This window comes from Aquarana catesbeiana, linkage group LG08 (genome assembly GCF_042186555.1).
Source record: "Aquarana catesbeiana isolate 2022-GZ linkage group LG08, ASM4218655v1, whole genome shotgun sequence".
Lineage (NCBI taxonomy): Eukaryota > Metazoa > Chordata > Amphibia > Anura > Ranidae > Aquarana > Aquarana catesbeiana.
In genome coordinates this window covers 295,914,012-295,935,710 of record NC_133331.1, presented here as the reverse complement: position 1 = coordinate 295,935,710, position 21,699 = coordinate 295,914,012, and the positions used below count along the sequence as shown (strand labels likewise).

Genomic DNA, 21,699 nt, shown 5'->3' with positions numbered 1-21,699 from the left:
CCACCATTACCAGGGTGTGTACATGCTGAACCCACTATTACCAGGGTGCATACATGGGGGACGCACCATTACCAGGGTGTGTACAGGGGAGACCCACCATTACCAGGATGTGTACAGGGGAGACCCACCATTACCAGGATGTGTACATGGGAGACCCACCATTACCAGGGTGTGTACATGCTGAACCCACTATTACCAGGGTGCGTACATGGGGGACGCACCATTACCAGGGTATGTACAGGGGGGACCCACCATTACCAGGGTGTGTACAGGGAAGACCCACCATTACCAGGGTGTGTACAGGGGAGACCCACTATTACCAGGGTGTGTACAGGGAAGACCCACCATTACCAGGGTGTGTACAGGGGAGACCCACTATTACCAGGGTGTGTACAGGGGAGATCCATCATTACCAGGGTGTGTACATGGGGAGACCCACTATTACCAGGGTATGTACAGGGGAGATCCATCATTACCAGGGTGTGTACATGCTGAACCCACTATTACCAGGGTGCATACATGGGGGACGCACCATTACTAGGGTGTGTACAGGGGAGGCCCACTATTACCAGGGTGTGTACATGGGGGACGCACCATTACCAGGGTGTGTACAGGGGAGACCCACCATTACTAGGGTGTGTACAGGGGGGACCCACCATTACCAGGGTGTGTACAGGGGAGACCCACCATTACCAGGGTGTGTACATGGGGGACGCACCATTACCAGGGTGTGTACAGGGAAGACCCACCATTACCAGGGTGTGTACATGCTGAACCCACCATTACCAGGGTGTGTACAGGGGAGACCCACCATTACCAGGGTGTGTACAGGGGAGACCCACCATTACCAGGGTGTGTACAGGGGAGACCCACCATTACCAGGGTGTGTACAGGGGAGACCCACCATTACCAGGGTGTGTACAGGGGGGACCCACCATTACCAGGATGTGTACAGGGGAGACCCACCATTACCAGGGTGTGTACAGGGGAGACCCACCATTACCAGGGTGTGTACAGGGGAGACCCACCATTACCAGGGTGTGTACAGGGGAGACCCACCATTACCAGGGTGTGTACAGGGGAGACCCACCATTACCAGGGTGTGTACATGGGAGACCCACCATTACCAGGGTGTGTACAGGGGAGACCCACCATTACCAGGGTGTGTACAGGGGGGATCCACCATTACCAGGGTGTGTACATGGGAGACCCACCATTACCAGGGTGTGTACAGGGGGGACCCACCATTACCAGGGTGTGTACAGGGGAGACCTACCATTACCAGGGTGTGTACAGGGGAGACCTACCATTACCAGGGTGTGTACAGGGGGGACCCACCATTACCAGGGTGTGTACAGGGGGGACCCACCATTACCAGGGTGTGTACAGGGGAGACCTACCATTACCAGGGTGTGTACAGGGAAGACCCACCATTACCAGGGTGTGTACAGGGGAGACCCACCATTACCAGGGTGTGTACATGGGGGACGCACCATTACCAGGGTGTGTACATGCTGGACCCACCAGGATGTCACCAGGTGTTATGGCACCCGTGGCTGCCGACTTGCTCTCAACCAACCTTAGTGGGAAGATGCCACATTTAGCAGCTATATTAACACTGCAACTGGAGGTTCAACTTGGCTGAATATCCTATTTAGTTCAGCTATTCTCTGACCCCCTAAACAAGTCAAATTCAGTCTCAACCCGGAGCGCATTCCTCATGGTCTGTTTTATTGGCCCCTTATTGGTGACCGATAGGAAAAGGCCATATATCAGTAGTCAATGGGAGAAGGACATTCTTACATTATCATAAAATTGTAGGGAACCCTGGCTGAGAAAGGCTGGATTAGGCAGTAATATATTTCTCTCCCCCTTGGTGGGAGTGGAGATGACCCCATCTATAAGGATATACAGTACAAACACACACAGCACAAGGACGTGTTCACACTACGAGACGTTTCTCAGGGGCTGCAGTTCCTCTGAGCTCCACAAGGTGGTAATCTCACTTCTACCCAGACAGGAAGTCTCTATGGAAGACAGGAAGTGATGTCAGGTACAGACAGGAAGTTCCATGAGTTACGACCTAGCAAGGAGACATTGGTGGAAGAGACAGCAGAGGAGGTAATAAGATCTTATTTTCTATTTACACCCAGTAACCCCCCCGTCATGTTCCGTCCTCTTCCTCCATAGTCACTGTGACGTCTTTTATCTCCAGCAGATGATGATACACACATATATAGTAGGGTTGGTTGCACCGATACCGATACTAGTACTTGTACTCGGGCAAATGCTCTGATGCTTTATCCAATACCTGGACAGTCAGGGGGTGATCAGTTCTGGCGGTGGGAGGAGTTACAATCACCGATCTCCCTGTATAGATTTCAATAAAGTAGCTGACAGACGCCTCTCCTCTCCTCTCCTCTCCTCTCCTCTCCTCTCCCCTCCGCGGCTTCCAGCTGATTTATTGAAATTTATACAAGGAGATCGGTGATTGTAACTCCTCCCACCGTACCCCTCACCCCCTGACTGTCCTCTGTATACTCCTCTCCTGTCCCCCTTCTGTATACTCCTCTCCTGTCCCCCCTCTGTATACTCCTCTCCTGTCCCCCTCTGTATACTCCTCTCCTGTCCCCTCTCTGTATACTCCTCTCCTGTCCCCCCTCTGTATACTCCACTCCTGTCCCCCCTCTGTATACGCCGCTCCTGTTCCCCTTCTGTATACTCCTCTCCTGTCCCCCCTCTGTATACTCCGCTCCTGTTCCCCTTCTGTATACTCCTCTCCTGTCCCCCCTCTGTATACTCCTCTCCTGTTCCCCCTCTGTATAACCCGCTCCTGTCCCCCCTCTGTATACTCCTCTCCTGTCCCCCCTCTGTATACTCCTCTCCTGTCCCCCCTCTGTATACTCCTCTCCTGTCCCCCTCTGTATACTCCTCTCCTGTCCCCCCTCTGTATACTCCTCTCCTGTCCCCCCTCTGTATACTCCGCTCCTGTTCCCCCTCTGTATACTCCTCTCCTGTCCCCCCTCTGTATACTCCGCTCCTGTTCCCCCTCTGTATACTCCTCTCCTGTCCCCCCTCTGTATACTCCTCTCCTGTCCCCTCTCTGTATACTCCTCTCCTGTCCCCCCTCTGTATACTCCTCTCCTGTCCCCCCTCTGTATACTCCACTCCTGTCCCCCCTCTGTATACTCCTCTCCTGTCCCCTCTCTGTATACTCCTCTCCTGTCCCCCCTCTGTATACTCCACTCCTGTCCCCCCTCTGTATACTCCTCTCCTGTCCCCCCTCTGTATACTCCGCTCCTGTTCCCCCTCTGTATACTCCTCTCCTGTCCCCCCTCTGTATACTCCTCTCCTGTCCCCCCTCTGTATACTCCTCTCCTGTCCCCCCTCTGTATACTCCTCTCCTGTCCCCCCTCTGTATACTCCGCTCCTGTTCCCCTTCTGTATACTCCTCTCCTGTCCCCCCTCTGTATACTCCTCTCCTGTCCCCCCTCTGTATACTCCTCTCCTGTCCCCTCTCTGTATACTCCTCTCCTGTCCCCTCTCTGTATACTCCTCTCCTGTCCCCTCTCTGTATACTCCTCTCCTGTCCCCCCTCTGTATACTCTGCTCCTGTCCCCCCTCTGTATACTCCTCTCCTGTCCCCCCTCTGTATACTCCTCTCCTGTCCCCCCTCTGTATACTCCTCTCCTGTCCCCCCTCTGTATACTCCTCTCCTGTCCCCCCTCTGTATACTCCTCTCCTGTCCCCCCTCTGTATACTCCTCTCCTGTCCCCCCTCTGTATACTCCTCTCCTGCCCCCCCTCTGTATACTCCTCTCCTGTCCCCTCTCTGTATACTCCTCTCCTGTCCCCCCTCTGTATACTCCTCTCCTGTCCCCTCTCTGTATACTCCTCTCCTGTCTCCCCCTCTGTATACTCCTCTCCTGTCCCCCCTCCGTGTATTCCTCTATACAGCCAGTAAATCTGTCGGCTCCTTCCTATGTAAAATGAAGAGAGTCAGTGATCAGTGACTGTCCAATCATAACTGAGGATTGTAATCTGTGTTACGATACTTCAGTTTATGAATGGAGAGGAGTCCTTGTTTCCTGTCCATTCATCTCCAGTGCAGCTGAGGCTGCTGAGAAAGGGACTGGGAGATGTCAGGGGTGTTAAGACCCCTTTTATTTCACCAAAACCCCCCCAACAGGGCTGATAAAGAATTGCAATAAATAAATATTTAAAAGCTTAAATTGTAAGAACAATAATTAAAAAATAAAATAAAAAACACTGACACCGTCCACGTCCCCCAATCCCCCCCCCCCAAAAAAAAAGCATTGTAAAAAAAAAAAAAGAAAGAAAAAATTGTAAAAAATAAAATTGTAAAAACATAAAAATAAAAAACTACTGACTCAGTCCTTGCGTCATCAGTGCTGCATATTAGTGCCACTGTCACCTGACATTAAAAAAAAGTATCGGTGCTCGTACTCAGTCTTAAGAAAGTGCTATCGGGACAACCCTAATATATAGTGTGGAAACCTAGATTAGAAGAGGAGGGACGCACCCAGGAGAAATGATTCTGTGTACAGAAACCTCACACAGCGCCCCCCCCCAAAGCTCCTCCTCCCAATGTCCCTCCATCCAGAGAATCCTATGACATCACACTGACCTCACAGCTCCTCCTCCCAATGTCCCTCCATCCAGAGAATCCTATGACATCACACTGACCTCACAGCTCCTCCTCCTAATGTCCCTCCATCCAGAGTCTATATGTCCTATGACCTCACACTGACCTCACAGCTCCTCCTCCCAATGTCCCTCCATCCAGAGAATCCTATGACATCACACTGACCTCACAGCTCCTCCTTCCAATGTCCCTCCAACCAGAGTCATACAATCCTATGACATCACACTGACCTCACAGCTCCTCCTCTCAATGTCCCTTTTATAAGCAAAGCGGGAGTGTTGCTCCTGCATTGTGTGTAATGACGTCAGAATTCCTTTTGACAAGATTTTAACCTACAGAGTTGGGGGCCCTGTGTGGGTAAATTATATCTCAACTTGAAGTAAGGCCTCAAAAAAAATGGAGACCTGACCAGTGAGGTGAGGAGGATTCTGGGAACATCATTTGATTTTACTATTTGTCTTCAGATCTAGAGTTTTCCTCCTGTGAAGTCTGGAGATCATCTGACCATCACATTGCCTCCACCTCCCTCCCTGATAGAATAGAGAAATAAAAAGAAGATTCTAGAAGTCACCAGAGAGATCATGGAGGAGAGGTGAGCGGTGCCGGGAATTCTGGGACATTATCCAGTAACAGACAAGGGATGTGTCTGGATGGTGACTGTATCATTGTGTGTGTCAGGTTCCTATAAGGTGTCAGGATGTCACTGTCTATTTCTCCATGGAGGAGTGGGAGTATTTAGAAGGACACAAGGATCTCTACAAGGACGTCATGATGGACAATCAGCCGCCCCTCACATCACCGGGTAAGAGGAGACTTTATTGTAAAGGAGAGAGCAGTACGGAGGCTCCACCTAGATCCCCCATCATCTGATAAACACATAGAAACAATGTATTCAGTCAGTGTGTGTGTTTCCTACAGATGGATCCAGTAATGGGAACCCACCAGAGAGATGTCCTCTGTATTCCCGGGATTCCACACAGGAAGATCACACCATCCCTCACCATCATCAGGTAGATGAGGAACAATCACTGATAGTATCATTAGGATCTGTACATTATCTGCATTGTTACCATTGATGTCATTTTTATTATATATTCAGAGTGGAAACCTGAGAGATCCTAAAGTAGAGATTAAAGAGGAGGATGATGAGGATGGGGTGATGGAGGAAATACACAAAGATCTGTACCAGGACACCATGGTGGAGTCATCCAGCTACAGAAACCCACCAGAGAGATGTCCCCGTCCTCTGTATTCCCGGGATTCCACACAGGAAGGTCACACCATCCCTCATCATCATCAGGTAGATGACTGACAATGATTGGTAGTTATGATTTATACACAAGCATTTTGTTACAATGAATGTTTTATTAAATCTTTCAGAATGAAAACTCCAAGGATAATATTGTTGTAAAAGAAGAATTTACAGGGGAGGATGAGGAATATGGGTTGATGGAGGAGTTTTCTGAAGGACACAAGGATATGATGGAGCCACCTAAGACCAGGAACCCTCCAGAGAGATGTCCCCGTCCTCTGTATTCCTGGGATTCCACACAGGAAGGTCACACCATCCCTCACCATCATCAGGTAGATGAGGAACAATCACTGATAGTATCATTAGGATCTGTACATTATCTGCATTGTTACCATTGATGTCATTTTTATTATATATTCAGAGTGGAAACCTGAGAGATCCTAAAGTTGAGGTTAAAGAAGTGATAAAAGAGGAGGATGATGAGGATGGGGTGATAGAGGAGTCAGAGATACCAAAAGAACACAAAGATCTGTACCAGGACACCACAGAGGAGTCACCCAGCTACAGAAACCAACCAGAGAGATGTCCCCGTCCTCTGTATTCCCGGGATTCCACACAGGAAGGTCACACCATCCCTCACCATCATCAGGTAGATGAGGAACAATTATTGGTAGTTATGATTTATACACAAGTATGTTTGTGACAAATAATGTTTTATTATATTTCAGAGTGGAAACCTTGGGGATGATAATATTGTTGTAAAAGAAGAGGAGGATGAGGAGTATGGAGTGATGGAGGAGTTTTCAGAAGGACACAAGGATATGATGGAGCCACCAAATACCAGGAACCCACCAGAGAGATGTCCCCGTCCTCTGTATTCCCGGGATTCCACACAGGAAGGTCACACCATCCCTCACCATCATCAGGTAGATGAGGAACAATCACTGATAGTATCATTAGGATCTGTACATTATCTGCATTGTTACAATTGATGTCATTTTTATTATATATTCAGAGTGCAAACCTGAGAGATTCTAAAGTTGAGGTTAAAGAAGAGATAAAAGAGGAGGATGATGAGGATGGGGTGATAGAGGAAGTTCACAAAGATCTGTACCAGGACACCATGGTGGAGTCATCCAGCTACAGAAACCCACCAGAGAGATGTCCCCGTCCTCTGTATTCCCGGGATTCCACACAGGAAGATCACACCATCCCTCACTGTTACAAGGTTGGTGGGGCGGAGCATCGAGAAAGGCCTTTTTCAACCAGGGTGCCTTCAGGTTTCTTCAGGGGTGTCTTGGCAAAATGGATAAAAATTGCTCAAAAATTGTATACAAGCCTGCAGATCAATCAAGCTGGCCTTTTTGTTACACGAAGCCATGGGATTTCAGTGTGCACCAATACAACCGTCCAGCCTCTGGCGTCCTAACAACCAATGATGTCATCGGCTGATAAGGGAAATGTCGGGTGCCCCCACAGCACCCTTGTTTGCCTTACTTCATCAGCACAGGCAGTGAGGGAGAAGAGAAACATTGGACTACTAGTCAGAACCAGTGTGCAAAGGTGTATTTTCTTTGGAAGAATAAATCACGTGTAATGCTGGGTGACCTCCGTGTGTGGCTGTTGCTGTCTTAGTTTGGTTTAGTTTTTTACATTTTAGAATAATGTGCCCTGAGATAGGTTCATTGACTGAAAAAATGGGTGAGAAACACTGATCTAGAACATGGACTGGTGGAGATGATGTGGGTATTTTGTATGTAAAGTTATATTTTACATATTATATTTTCTCTCATTATCTTGATTTAGAGTGGAGATCCAATCGATATAGAATTTGAGGTTAAATCAGAAGAAGAAGAGAGGTATGTGAGGGATGATCAGCAGTCTATGGAGGAGGATGGAATAACGGGGACATTTATAGAGGAGGACACTCCTACAGAGATCAGCACAGGTGGGTCATTAACACTAAATACATTCCTCCACCCATACTGCTCACTGATTGGTCCAGAGTAGGGCGGGGACTGGGTGATATCAGCCTGTAATCCCCTGGTCACTTTCCTGAGCTGTGTTCCCCGTCCTGTATTCCTGTATTTCTCTCGGATAATCTTCCTTCTCTGTGCTGCAGACACAATTTATGTATCTAGACTGGATTTATGGAGATTCTGGGGTTCAGCTGGCAGTAAAATATTGATTTTCACCATAGGCGTTGCTTGACCTAGGCACCTGGGTTATGTACCTTGAGTCTTCTGCCCCATTCCTAGCAAGATCTCTGACAGAACAATTCTCCCGGGGTTACTTGCTCTGTTATGTGCTGGCTGTGCCGGGTGGAGGGATATGTCTGTATAGTCTCAGACCCAAGTCACTGAGTGCAGTCTCAGGAGATGGGAGGCAGCGGTGTGGGATCTCTGCAACTTGTCTCCGATAAACATTTAACCTTCCACTGATTACTGATCACCAATATCGTGAGTCCTGGCCCCAGCACTATATGATTTGATTAGAGCACAGACTTTTACATGTTGATAATAATGTGATAACATCCTCCAACTTTGGAACCTTAAACAGAAAGTGATAATGAGGGAGGAGTCAATAACCCAATGATGGTGGTCTTCAGGATCAGTCCAGTCTTCATCTTGGTTGTTCTCCCCCCATCCTCACTCTCTGACCTCTGGTGGGGCTCAGCCCCGCTGTTATTCATGACTAAATCATGGACTAAATAAGGAAGTGCAGGACTTCTTGTGTTGGGAAGATGGCAATGAGTGATAGAGGGGGTGGGGACACTCGTCCTATAATCCCCTCATCACTGTCACTCCTATAAAAGACAGTTCTCGTTGTTTCCTCACTCTCTGACTAAGGTCCATGAATAAAGAAATGAACTGGTAGGAGATCAGAGGACCCATTTACTAGTTACCTTGAGGGGGGAATTGTAAGATCCTCAGAGACAAAGCTGCCTGATGTGGGCGGAGTCCTGGTTTAGGGGAACCAATCTGCTCATGTCTAATAATAATCTTTGTATTTCTATTTTAGTAGATGGACGGGAGATGAGGAAAACCTCAGAGGATTGTCTCACTTTGTCTCCAGACTGTAAAGTAGAAGATGAGGACATCACACAGTATAGTCCAGGAGAAAACCCGACTACCTCAAATGTCCATACGGCACCACACAGTGTAGATGGACTATCGTATTCCTCTTATCCTGAGGAACCTCAGACTGTGAGGGACGGTGCCGGACCATCGTATTCCTCTTATCCTGAGGAACCTCAGACTGTGAGGGACGGTGCCGGACCATCGTATTCCTCTTATCCTGAGGAACCTCAGACTGTGAGGGACGGTGCCGGACCATCGTATTCCTCTAATCCTGAGGAACCTCAGACTGTGAGGGACGGTGCCGGACCATCGTATTCCTCTTATCCTGAGGAACCTCAGACTGTGAGGGACGGTGCCGGACCATCGTATTCCTCTTATCCTGAGGAACCTCAGACTGTGGGGGACGGTGCTGGACCATCGTATTCCTCTTATCCTGAGGAACCTCAGACTGTGAGGGACGGTGCCGGACCATCGTATTCCTCTTATCCTGAGGAACCTCAGACTGTGAGGGACGGTGCCGGACCATCGTATTCCTCTTATCCTGAGGAACCTCAGACTGTGAGGGACAGTGCCGGACCATCGTATTCCTCTTATCCTGAGGAACCTCAGACTGTGAGGGACAGTGCCGTCCTTCCAACACATAAGAGTCTTTCCTGTCCGGAGTGCGGGAAGTGTTTCCATTCTACATACAATTTTAATGTGCATAAAAGATCTCACACAGGGGAGAAGCCGTATTCCTGTCCTGAGTGCAGGAAATGTTTTTCACACAAGTCCCATCTTTCCCGACATGAGAAATCTCATACGAGGAATAAGCCGCATTATTGTCCTGAGTGCGGGAAATGTTTTTCAATGAAGTCCTCTCTTAATAATCATCAGAGATATCACACGGGGGAAAAAACATTTCTCTGTTCTAAATGTGGGAAAAGTTTCTCACAGAAGTCCAATCTTTCCCAACATCAGAGATCTCACGCGGAGAAGCCATATTCCTGTCCTGAGTGTGGGAAATGTTTTTCAGTGAAGTCCTCTCTTAATAATCATCAGAAATCTCACATGGAGAAGCCATATTCTTGTCGTGAGTGCGGGAAATGTTTTTCAGAAAAATGCAAGCTTTACATACATCAGAGCTTGCATATGGGGGAGAAACCACTTTCCTGTCCTGAGTGTGGGAATTGCTTTTCACAGAAGTCTGACCTTTACAAACATCAGAGATTGCACATGGGGGAGAAGCCTTATTCCTGTTCTGAGTGCGGGAAAGGTTTTTCACAGATGTCTGATCTTTACAAACATCAGAAATTGCACATGGATGAAAAGCCCTATTCCTGTCCTGAGTGCGGTAAATGTTTTGTACAAAAATCAGAACTTGTCACACATCGGAGATCCCACAAGGGGGAGAAGCCGTATTCCTGTTCTGAATGTGAGAAATGTTTTCGAGTAAAATCAAAGCTGGTCACACATCAAAGGTCTCACACAGGGGAAAAACCATATTCCTGTCCCGAGTGTGGACAAAGTTTTTCACAGAAATCGAATCTTTACAAACATCAGAAACTGCACACGGGGGAGAGGCCATACTCCTGTCCTGAGTGCGGGAAATGTTTTTCACAGATGAGCTCCCTTTACGATCATCAGAAATTGCACACGGGGGAGAAGCCGTATTCCTGTTCTGAGTGCGGGAAATCTTTTTTACACAAGTCATATCTTTACTATCATCAGAGATCTCACACAGGTGAGAAGCCCTACTCATGTTCTGTGTGCGGGAAATGTTTTGTACAAAAATCATGTCTTGTCAAACATGAAAGATCTCACACGGGGGAGAAACCGTATTTCTGTCCTGAGTGTGGGAAATGTTTTTCACAGAAGTCCAGTCTTTTCAAACATCAGAGATTGCACACAGGTGAGAAGCCGTTTTCCTGTCCTGAGTGCGGGAAACGTTTTTCAGATAAGTCCAATTGTTGCAGACATCAGAGGTCTCACACGGGGGAGAAGCCACGTTCCTGTCCTGAGTGAGGGAAATGTTCCTCACTGAAGTCCTGTCTTCCTGTACATCAGGGGTCCCACACAACCCTCGAGGTGTATTAGTGAGTGCGGGAAATGTCTTGTATATGAATGTTGCTGGACATGTGGGGAAGAAGCACACCCTGATATACACCTCAGATATACTCCATGGCTGATCTTCATCATGTAAGGAACAGTTGATAAGGAGATCAGAGATCACCAAAGACATGGATGAAGTGTTGTACCGTGTTGGCCATTGATAGCAGGAGAAAAATAAAAATGGAGTCATTACCTCTCATTGGTACATTTTGGGGTTTTAACTCTTGCAAGAGGTCTGTTTTCTTAAGTCGTCTTCCAAGACGAAACGCGTTAACCTCACCACTTAAAAGGCGGTCCTCTAGGCCTTTTAAAATAAAAATGGAGTCATTACCTCTCATTGGCTCATGCACATATGAGTACAATCAACATTGTACAAAAATAAGTTAATTAAACCAATCATTGATGTAAAATGAAAATGACTGAATTTGGCCTAAGTATCATAGGAATTAGCTCCACCTACGGGCAAAATGTGGTATTTTTCATTTTAAATCAATGGAAAACGTTTGCTTTGCACAGCAAATATCCTAATAACATTTGTTTATCCCCCATTCACAAAGAAGGAATGTACTTTCTATTACACTGAGCGTACTGCTATGCATTTTTTTTTATGAATAGAACCCTAAATCTCAGGAGCCTTTTATTCAAAGATGGGAAGTTTGTGGCAAATAAATGAATAGACCTCCCAGCAATGTTATTACCAGGCTGCAGCTAGGGGGAGCTCTAATGTTTTTCGAGTGTGACCACAGCAGAGAGAATCCATCTATTACATCTGTTAAAATGGACATCTTGGGCCTGAAGATTAGTTAAACCCCCCCCCTACAAAATGTCTATTTTCTGAAAACCCCCAAAACATATATTTTCTGATAACAAGGGCCCTGGAGAATAAAATGGTGGTAGTTCCAGTTTTTTTTATATCAGATGACGGTTTTATTAATAGTAAATATGAGTAAAGAATACACCAAATGTATTTCAAGTGCAGACAAACACAATATAATAGCCAATTTTTCTGGTAAAATAGAAAAGATGAGGTTGTACCGAGTAAATAGATACCCAACACGCCCAAGCCTTAAAATTGTGTGTGATCCCACTTCCTTCCCCAAACCCCCCCCCCCCCTACTATCGCTTTATTTTCTCTTTTAAGGTCCTTTCTAGAGATCTAAAATTATAGTAAGGTCATGGGAGAGGAAGGACGGCCATATTTTTGTCATATGGACCCTACTCTATATTGGTGCCTTATAACCTCTCGTGTTACACGATTGTAATACACTATAATGCTCTATGTCTATATACCTTCTGGATTGTTCTTTTTTCTTGAATAAAGAATTTTTTTAAATAAAATTGTGTGTTTTGGTGCAATGACGAAAAAACTTTGGTCCCCAAAAATGGTCCGTGGGTGACGCTTCAAAGCCCTTACAGGCCATCAGTTTGGAAGTAACTGTGAATAATGGACTGACAATTATTGCTCTAACGCCGGAACACATGGCGATATGTATGTAGCACAATGTATGTCGCCTGCAACATGCGTGTTCACATTCATATGCGCATGTACAGGGGGGGCTCCAAAAATTTGGGAGGGTTAAGTGCTTTGGAGCAATATCTTAATCATACAGTGCAGGACGCAGGAAACATATTCATACACCATGGGGTTATAGGCACGTACTTTCAGGTGATTGGACACTGGCAAGCTTTTGAGAAAACCCCCTGTAAGAGAACGGTTGTAGCGCATCGGGCGCACACACGCGCCTGCGCATGCACGCATACTGAACCTGGCTGATCGCAGGTGCGCATGCGCAAAGGAATGCGCGCGCTCGCGTTAGCGCGTCCACAGTTCCCTTTGGCACCAGATGGCCTATTTAAAGGATGCTCTGACCCTTGCTCAATGCTGACTGGTCTTCAGCTGTTTCCCTGTGACCTGGCTGTATCCTGTTTATTCATCCGTAGATGACCTGGCTTACCACCGACATAAGCTTTGGATTCCGATTATACTGCTGATTACTGGTTCCTGATTCTGTCTGATGCCCTGGTACTTCGCTGCCCACTCTGGCTGGTCCACTGACTTCACTCCTGTTTCCTGTCTGGCTCCACGCCTCCAAGTACCTGAGGTGGCTTCCTCTCTTCCAAGCTCCATTGAACACCTGTCTGCTGGAAGCTCTGGCAAGCCGCATCTCCTGAAACTGCAAGCCTGGTGGAGTTCCCCTTTAACCTCGGTTGATCTACCCAGCATCATCACAGTTCCAGGCTTGATGTTCTGCCTGAATCTCCAAGTCTTCGACTTCTGTCACAAGCTCTGCAACTTACACCTACGGGCACTCATGTTCCTCCTGTCCCTTGGCACCCTCTGTCTCACTCTCAGTGGGGCCTGGGCTGGAGATACAAGGGAGGCCGACTTCGTCACTTCAGACTCCAATCAGGTACATGACACCCCTCCTATGGGGGGGGCACATTTCCTATAATACTCCCCCACTCAGTGAGTCCTCAGTTTTAAAGGCAATGGGGGTCTCTGCCCTTCTCACCCCAAAGCACCTTGTCCCCATGTTAATGGATCAAGGGCCTCATCCTCACAACCCTGGGCTGTGGGTGTCTGAGGGCAGGGGACATTAGAATAAGCCCCCAGATCCCAGTCCCCCCCCCATGTGAATGAGTATGAGGTGCATAGTACTCCTACCCATTCACCAAAAAAGTGTAAAAATAAATAAAAACAGGAGGCAGTTTTTGACAATTCCTTTATTGAAAATAGGGCTGAGCCCACCCCCCCCCCCCCCCCCTCCTCAGTTAGGTTTGCACCAGAACATGCGAATAGGCAAAAAGTTTTAGCGAACATGCGAACCCTATTAAAGTCTATGGGACACAAACATGAAAAGTCAAAAGTGTTCATTTTAAAGGCTTATATGCAAGTTATTGCCATAAAAAGTGTTTGGGGACCCGGGTTCTGCCCCAGGGGACATGCATCAGTGCAAACAAAAGTTTTCAAAAATGTCCGTTTTTTTCAGGAGCAGAGATTTTAATAATGCTTAAAGTGAAACAATGAAAATGAAAGATTCCTTTAAATATCGTGCCTGGGGGTTTTCCTTAGTCTGCCTGTAAAGTGGCCCATCTGTGCAATGTATAGAACATGCCGCAGCAATAATGACATTTCTAAAGGAAAAAATGTCATTTAAAATTGCTCGCAGCTGTAATGTATTGCCGGCTCCCGGCAAAATAGATGAAAAATCAAGGAAATAATCAGCGTGGGTCCCCCCCCCCACCCCCACAGTCCATACCAGGCCCTTTGGGTCTGGTATGCTCTTTAAGGGGAACTTCACACTAAAATAAACAGTGTGGGGTCCCATCAAAATCCATATCAGGTCCTTTGGGTCTGGCATAGATTTGAAGAGGAACTCCATGCCAACATTGAAAAAAAAATTGGCATGGGGCCCCGAAAAATCCATACCAGACCCTTATCCGAGCAAGCAGCCTGGCAGGCCAGGAAAGGGGGGAGACGAGCTAGTGGTCCCCCCCCTCCTGAACCATACCAGGCTGCTTGCCCTTAACACGGGGAGGGTGCTTTGGGATGCCCCCCGAAGCACCTTGTCCCCATGTTGATAGGGACAAGGGCCTCTTCCCCACAACCCTGGCCATTGGGGGGCGGGGGGTTTATCGGAATCTGGATGACCCCGCCCCATCAGACATCACATGACATCAGAAGGGGGTGGGGTCACTCGGTTATGTCCCTGGGTGGCCCCGCCCTTGCCTATATAACTGCTGTCACAGCCAAGAGACAGCAGTCACCGGGAGGCCTCCCATCGAGGCGGAACTTTTTCTATTTTTCTGGTCCCCGGGCAGCGTGATTGAAGATGGATGGATGGATCACCGGACACTTTTTTTTTCTTTTTTAATAAAGAAATTGTCAAAAACTCTGTATTGTGTGTATTGTATTGTGTATTGTGGTTTTTACTTTTTGACACTTTTACCCGTTCACATGGGGGGGTGATATCTGGGGCCCTCTTGTTAAAGGCGGATTCCATATTCTGATAAGCCCCCCGCCCGCAGGCCCCCACAACCAATGGCCAGGGTTGTTGGGAAGAGGAACTTGTCCCCATCAACAAGGTGCTTTGGGGGGGCCCCAAAGTACCCTCCCCATGTTTGAGGGCAAGCAGGCTTGGTTCAGGAGGGGGGAGACAGTTCGCTCGCCTCCCCTCTTTCCTGGCCTTCCAGGCTGCTTACTCGGATAAGGGTCTGATATGGATTTTGGGGGAGACCCCTCGCCAATTTTTAAAAAAATTTTGCCGTGGAGTTCCCCTTAATATCTTTGCCAGACCCAAAAGGCCTGGTATCGATTTTGGGGGGGACCCCACACAGTTTTTTTTTTTTTTTTTAAATTGACGTGGAGTTCCCCTTTAAATCTATACCAGACCTAAGAGTCCTGTTAAAAATTTGTTCCAAAATTAAAATTACATGCCCCAGTTATACAAGGGCAGAAAAACTGGGCCTTGGGTGTTGGTGATGCCCTAAATATTGTTTGAAGCTAGCATCATCAAGATTCAGGAATAGCATAGGCAGTCTTCAAGGGATCCCAGATCCCTAGCAAATTCAATCAGTTACATCAGCATCAGGGGCTTGATAGCTACTGATCCAGTACTGATTCATTTTTATGAATGTGAGCCTATCAACAGTGTCTGTGGACAGGCGCACTCTTTGATCCGTTACAAACCCTCCAGTGGCACTGATGGTGCGATCAGGAAGCACGCTCAATGCAGGACAGGCCAGTAGTTCGATTGCATATTGAGCAAGTTCATGCCAGTGGTCCATCCTCAAAACCCAGTAACCCAGTGGATGCTCAGTTGGAAAGGTCTCCCAAGTCTGCTCTTGCCCCTAGATATTCCTGCACCATATAATGCAGACGCTGCCGATGGCTGCTTAAACCCATCAGCCCTGGGCCCTGAGGACTAAAAAATTGTTTAAAGGCATCAGTCAGCAGACCACCTTCTCCACCGTTCTTCCTCTGACTGAACAAAGCCTCAGAAACACGTTGTCCAGCACCAGGAAATGGTAACCTCCCAGGGTCTGGAAAGGCGTTACACAAACTTTTCTTCAAGGCGTCCTGAAGATGTTTCATCCTCTGCTCCCTCTGCGAAGGCAGGATGAGCTCTGCAACTTTACCCTTGTAACATGGATCAAGAAGGGTTGCCAGCCGGTAATGATCCCTCTCCTTGATACCACGAATCCTAGGGTCCTTTTGCAGAATCAGGGAGCCCATGCAGTGTAAATTTGCAGAGGCATTCAATTCTGAGTCATCTGGATTACTATGGATGACATTGTCAGGAACTACCTCCTCCCAGCCACGTACAACTCCTTGGGTTTCTGGGGACTGAAAACCATCCCTTGAAGACTACTGTGTGTTATCCTCTACATCCATGCTTACACAATCCTCCTCCTCCTCTTCTTGTGTGTTTGGCAGCCTCACAGGAATGCTATCTGCATAAAGAGAGCCTTGAGAGGAAAGGAAGTCTGCCTCTTTCTCCGCTGTCTCAAGTGCCCTATCTATGATTTCACGAAGCGTGTGCCCCAGCAGGAAGACTAGAGGGACAGTGTCACTGATGCATGCATTGTCACTGCTCACCATTCTTGTGGCCTCCTCAAATGGTGACAGAACAGTGCATGCATCCTTAATCAGTAGCCACTGGCGTGGCAAAAAGAAGCCAAGCTCCCCTGACCCTGTCCTGGTGCCATACTCACAAAGGTACTTATTGACGGCCCTCTGCTGCATGTGCAGCCACTGCAGCATTGCCAAAGTCGAGTTCCACCTGGTGGGCATATCACAAATCAGGCGGTTTATGGGCAGGTGGAATTCCCGCTGAATTTTAGCCAACCGAACACTGGCTGTGTATGATCGCCTGAAATGGCTACAGACTCTTCTGGCCTGCTTTAGCAGATCCTTCAGCCCTGGGTACCTATTTAAGAAATACTGGACCACCAAATTGAGGACATGTGCCAGGCACGGCACGTGTCAACTTTCCCTGTTGAAGGACAGACAGGAGGTTAGTGCCATTATCGCGCACCATTATTCCTGGCTCACGTCTGGACCTGCCCCCTGCAGAGCTGACAGAATCTCTGCTCCGGTGTGGCTCCTGTCTCCTAGACAGACCAGCTGAAGCACTGCATGGCATATTTTAGCCTGACTCATTGAGTAGCCCTTTTGAAAGCTTAGGGGGTACTGGTGGTTCATAGGACAATTCAGCAGAGGAGGGCATGGAGCTGGAGCAGGAAGAGGGGGTGGAGCTGACACTAGCTGTCTGGAGCCTTGGAAGCACTACAATCTGCAGCACTGAGCCCTGTCCTCCATCCTTCCAAGTTGGAAGCAGAGTTACTCAGTGTGCTGTGAATGAAATATTGTATATTGTCCCTGACCATGCTTGCTGGACCACATGTCAGTAGTTATGTAGACCTTGCAGCTGACTGCCTTGTCCAACAATGCCACAACATTGCCTTCCACGTGATGGTACAGAGCTGTAATGGCCCTACGTGCAAAGAAATAGTGACTGGGAACCTGCCATTGCGGTACAGCACATTCTGCAAATTCACAGAAGGGGGCAGAATTCACCAAATGGAAAAAAGGCAGGAGTTGTAAAGCCAGCAGCTTTGACAAGCTTGAATTTAGATGCTGGGCATGTGGGTGGCAGCGACTGTATTATTTTTTTTGCTGCAGCAAATGGGGCAGAGAAATTTGCCTGTAGTCGACAGCTGGTGGTGTGCTTATGGCTCTTTGTAGGCTCATGTTCCTACCTTTCTCAACCTAGTTGACAGAACCAAGATCTGAATCAAGTACAGTGCCTTGAAAAAGTATTCGCACCCCATTGACATTTTCCACATTTTGTCATGTTACAACCAAAAACGTAAATGTATTTTATTGGGATTTTATGTGATAGACCAACACAAAGTGGCACATAATTGTGAAGTGGAAGGAAAATGATTTTCAACTTTTTTTTACAAATAAATGTGTGAAAAGTGTGGCGTGCATTTTTATTCAGCCCCCATTACCCCTAACTAAAATTTAGTGGAACCAATTGCCTTCAGAAGTCACCAAATTAGTAAATAGAGTTCACCTGTGTGTAATTTAATCTCAGTATAAATGCACCTGTTCTGTGAAGCCCTCCGAGGTTTGTTAGAGAACCTTAGTGAACAAGCAGCATCATGAAAGCCAAGGAACACACAAGACAAGTCAGGGAAAAAGTTGTGGAGAAGTATTGTAGCAACAACTCACGGTGGAGCTGCTGGTTTATTATTGGGCCTGTCCTCTATTCTTTTCACCCCTCTTAAATTGTTCAATCCCCTTGACACAGCTGTAGTGCAGTGTTGTAATGATATTAGTACCAACTTTAACCCACAATATACACTTATATTTATATTTACCTCTACCTGGGTGCTTGTAGCTCCACCTGCAGGAGAAATAACAACACTGCACACAAACTTCTGTAATAACCAAGATAACTTCTTTGTGTGAATAAATTATATATTTATATAAAGAATTATTACAGTGACTACACTATCACACCAACGTAGTGCAACAGTATAGTAGACAATTATGACAATCTTGGTAACAAACACAAATATACCCAAATATATATATATATATATATATATATCTGTACCAGGGAGCTCCCCCTGCTCTAAACCGTAAAGTCACTACTCTTTGTAACTAGATGCAGGGCCCTGCAATAAAAGAGAAAGTCTTGATGTCTTCAACCTTCGCTAGCTACAAATTTGTAATTGTAAGAGGGTTCTTCTTGAGCGTTGCGCAGTGTAAGGAAATACACTAAGAAAATTATAATCCAGAAGATTGATTAAGTGTTCTTATACGAAGAAGACAAACATCTAGCATCAGTTCTTGAATACTGAAATCTATGCAAACGTTCTCCAACTTAACTTGTTCCGTGGGACTATCAGTCCGAGCAATACTCTGTAACAGTTCTAAGTGTGTGTAGTATTAAACAAAGTTCCGGGTGTTAACCCTCTCACCACACGGGATCCAGGCAGATGGATGTCTCCGTTTCAGCAGTTCTCAGTCCGTATGGAGGCACCACCACACCGTCACACTGTTCTGTTCACTAATGACCAGGAGTCCTCGGTTACCTCCCCCACGGGTCTCCGGAACAATAACTTCTGCTCCTCCAGCACACTGTGATATGATGGCAGGATCCTTGCTGCTGCTCCGCTCCTTCACAAGGTAGACCGCAACCCTGTGGGACACACACACACCCACAGAGTTCTGCTGGCAGGCAACGGATCCCAGGAACAAGAGACCTAAGATGGCCGCTCCCAGCCCTTTTATATCCTCCCACAATGCAGTTCAGTTCTTCTCTTGTCCAGGAGCATTGTGGGTAGGTCATAGTTAATGTTCAGAAGTAAACAATCAATCACTTCCATGTCACTTCTCTTAATCATGAAACATAAAAGTGTTGTACCTTTTCAATTGTGCACTAGATCAACTTATATTCTTTTATAACATACAGATGACTAAAAACAAAAACTGTCAGCACTACAGTATAAAGCAGGGTTATGTCATAAAAAAAATCTCCCAAGCTTTACACATCTCACAGAGCTCTGTTCAATCCATCATCGGAAAATGGAAAGGTTATGACACAACTGCAAACCTACCAAGACATGGCTGTCCATATAAACCAGTGTCTTGCCGAGAAAGTTCCCTCGGCGGATAAATTCCCCCCCTGTACTGCGCAGGCGCAGCGCCTGCGCAGTACCAACTACTAGCAGCCGTCGGAGATAGCCGAACGACAAAATCTACAATCAGCTGTACACGGCGCCTGTGCTCTGGGTCCAGGTTCCTTCCCCACCATCCAAGTGGACCTAGAGGGGGAATCTAAAAGAGCCGAGCGAAGCGAGCCCTCTTACAGGCGCCGTGTACAGCTGATTTTCCCCTATTTATCGTCGGCTATTTCCGCCGGATCCTACTGCACAGGAGCAGCGTCTGCGCAGTAGAGGGGGGTCCTTATCCGCCGAGCGGATCTTTCTCGGCAGAACACCGGCAATAGAAATAGTTTTATTCTGTAGAGGGGGTGGGACTAAGAGCAATGAGCCATGATTGGAGAGAGTCATCATTAGCTTCTTGACTGTGTTCTGTGCCCTGATTAGGCAAAGCTTTCATTGCTTCAGCCAATCAGGGCTTCCAATGCACTGTGTTACACGGCTGCGCAGTACATTGTGGTCATTCAGCTGGCCGATCAAACGGTCGAGCACACGATAATTCGGATGTTTGCCAAATGCTCTAACAGGCAATTGTTCGGCCTGAACTCATGCTCGGGCCGAATCGCTCGCCTAACGCTAATTAGGATATAGAGTACTACAGCACAAGGCCGTGTTCACACTACAAGACGTTTCTCGGCACTGCAGTTCCTCTGAGAGCCACAAGGTGGTGATCTCACTTCTACCCAGACAGGAAGTCTCTATGGAAAACAGGAAGTGATGTCAGGGACAGACAGGAAGTTCCGGGTGAGAGGTGAGTCGGGAGGAAATAGAGGGGAGACAAAGCTGGAAGAGGCAGATGAGGAGGTAATAAGATCTTATTTTCTATTTACACCCAGTAACCCCCCCCCCGTCATGTCCGTCCTCTTCCTCCATAGTCACTGTCAGTCTCATCAGTATCCATCAGTGCAGCCTATCAGTGCAGTCTATCAGTGCCTATAAGTCAACCTCATCAGTGCAGCCTATTGGTGCCCATCAGTGCTGCCTCATCAGTGCAGCTTATCAGTGGCCATAGGTGTGGCTTTATGACCAATTTGCCCCCTGGCCCAGTCCGCCCCATAAGACTGGCACTACACTAAAAGCGCACGGGGACTCTTTTTGCGCAGGAGCCAGGAGGAGGCTGTTTTGGGCAGCTTTTTTGCTGCCCCCTGCAAAGTGCCGACCTGGGCCTTGTCAGCCTAGGCCAAGATACAGCGTTGGGACTATGTCTGGAATGTATCCACTTCACAGTGCAAACTTTTCAAACTTGGTGCTAAAATTCAACCACTGGGAGCTCAGTCTCAGGTGGATGACCAGGTGTTACATCACACCATTGGTCCCACCACCTATCGCCCTTATAAGGTGCTTCCTGCCATCAACTAAGATTCATAGCAGAACAGTCTACACCTAGGTTACCATGTACCAGAACACGCTTACTCTATCTCCCGCACCCTACTCCATGAGTACCCCACAGGAAAATACCCCTCACTTGTAGCTATGGTGGAGACCAGGTGAAAGGGATCCAATTCTAAATCCCAGGAGAACATTCGCTCTCTTGAAGACCCTCTCAACACTCAGCCACCAATGTGTCTCTTGCACCAGGACACCAATCCTGGGGGGTGTCCTAATCCTGACGGTTGTCCTAATCCTGGGGGGTGTCCTAATCCTGATGGTTGTCCTAATCCTGGGGGGGTGTCCTAATCCTGGGGGTGTCCTAATCCTGGGGGGGGGTCCTAATCCTAGGGGGTGTCCTAATCCTGGGGGTGTCCTAATCCTGGGGGTGTCTTAATCCTGGGGGATGTCCTAATCCTGGGGGTGTCTTAATCCGGGAGGGTGTCCTAATCCGGGAGGGTGTCCTAATCCTGGGGGTGTCCTAATCCTGGGGGTGACTTAATC

General features: G+C 47.5%; 4 protein-coding genes across 4 annotated transcripts in view; 3 read left to right on the top strand and 1 right to left on the bottom strand.

Annotated features, from left to right (window-relative positions):
- The window catches only part of LOC141105471 (uncharacterized), a 120,413-nt gene extending 115,458 nt beyond the window's left edge, over positions 1-4,955 (bottom strand). Inside the window, exon 1 of the mRNA XM_073595321.1 lies at positions 4,896-4,955. Coding sequence (XP_073451422.1) covers positions 4,896-4,955 — 60 coding nt within the window. The remainder of the gene's footprint in view (positions 1-4,895) is intronic.
- Positions 1-8,018, top strand: part of LOC141105470 (uncharacterized) — a 205,504-nt gene extending 197,486 nt beyond the window's left edge. The window contains exons 6-8 of the mRNA XM_073595320.1: positions 6,046-6,249; positions 6,933-7,145; positions 7,724-8,018. Coding sequence (XP_073451421.1) covers positions 6,046-6,249; positions 6,933-7,145; positions 7,724-7,927 — 621 coding nt within the window. The 3' untranslated portion in view covers positions 7,928-8,018. The remainder of the gene's footprint in view (positions 1-6,045; positions 6,250-6,932; positions 7,146-7,723) is intronic.
- Positions 1-21,699, top strand: part of LOC141106826 (uncharacterized) — a 559,651-nt gene that overhangs the window by 259,146 nt on the left and 278,806 nt on the right. The window lies entirely within an intron of this gene.
- LOC141105469 (uncharacterized) overlaps positions 2,047-21,699 on the top strand; it is a 35,594-nt gene continuing 15,941 nt past the window's right edge. The window contains exons 1-3 of the mRNA XM_073595319.1: positions 2,047-2,121; positions 6,046-6,190; positions 8,939-10,983. Of these exons, the coding sequence (XP_073451420.1) occupies positions 2,047-2,121; positions 6,046-6,190; positions 8,939-10,983 (2,265 nt within the window). The remainder of the gene's footprint in view (positions 2,122-6,045; positions 6,191-8,938; positions 10,984-21,699) is intronic.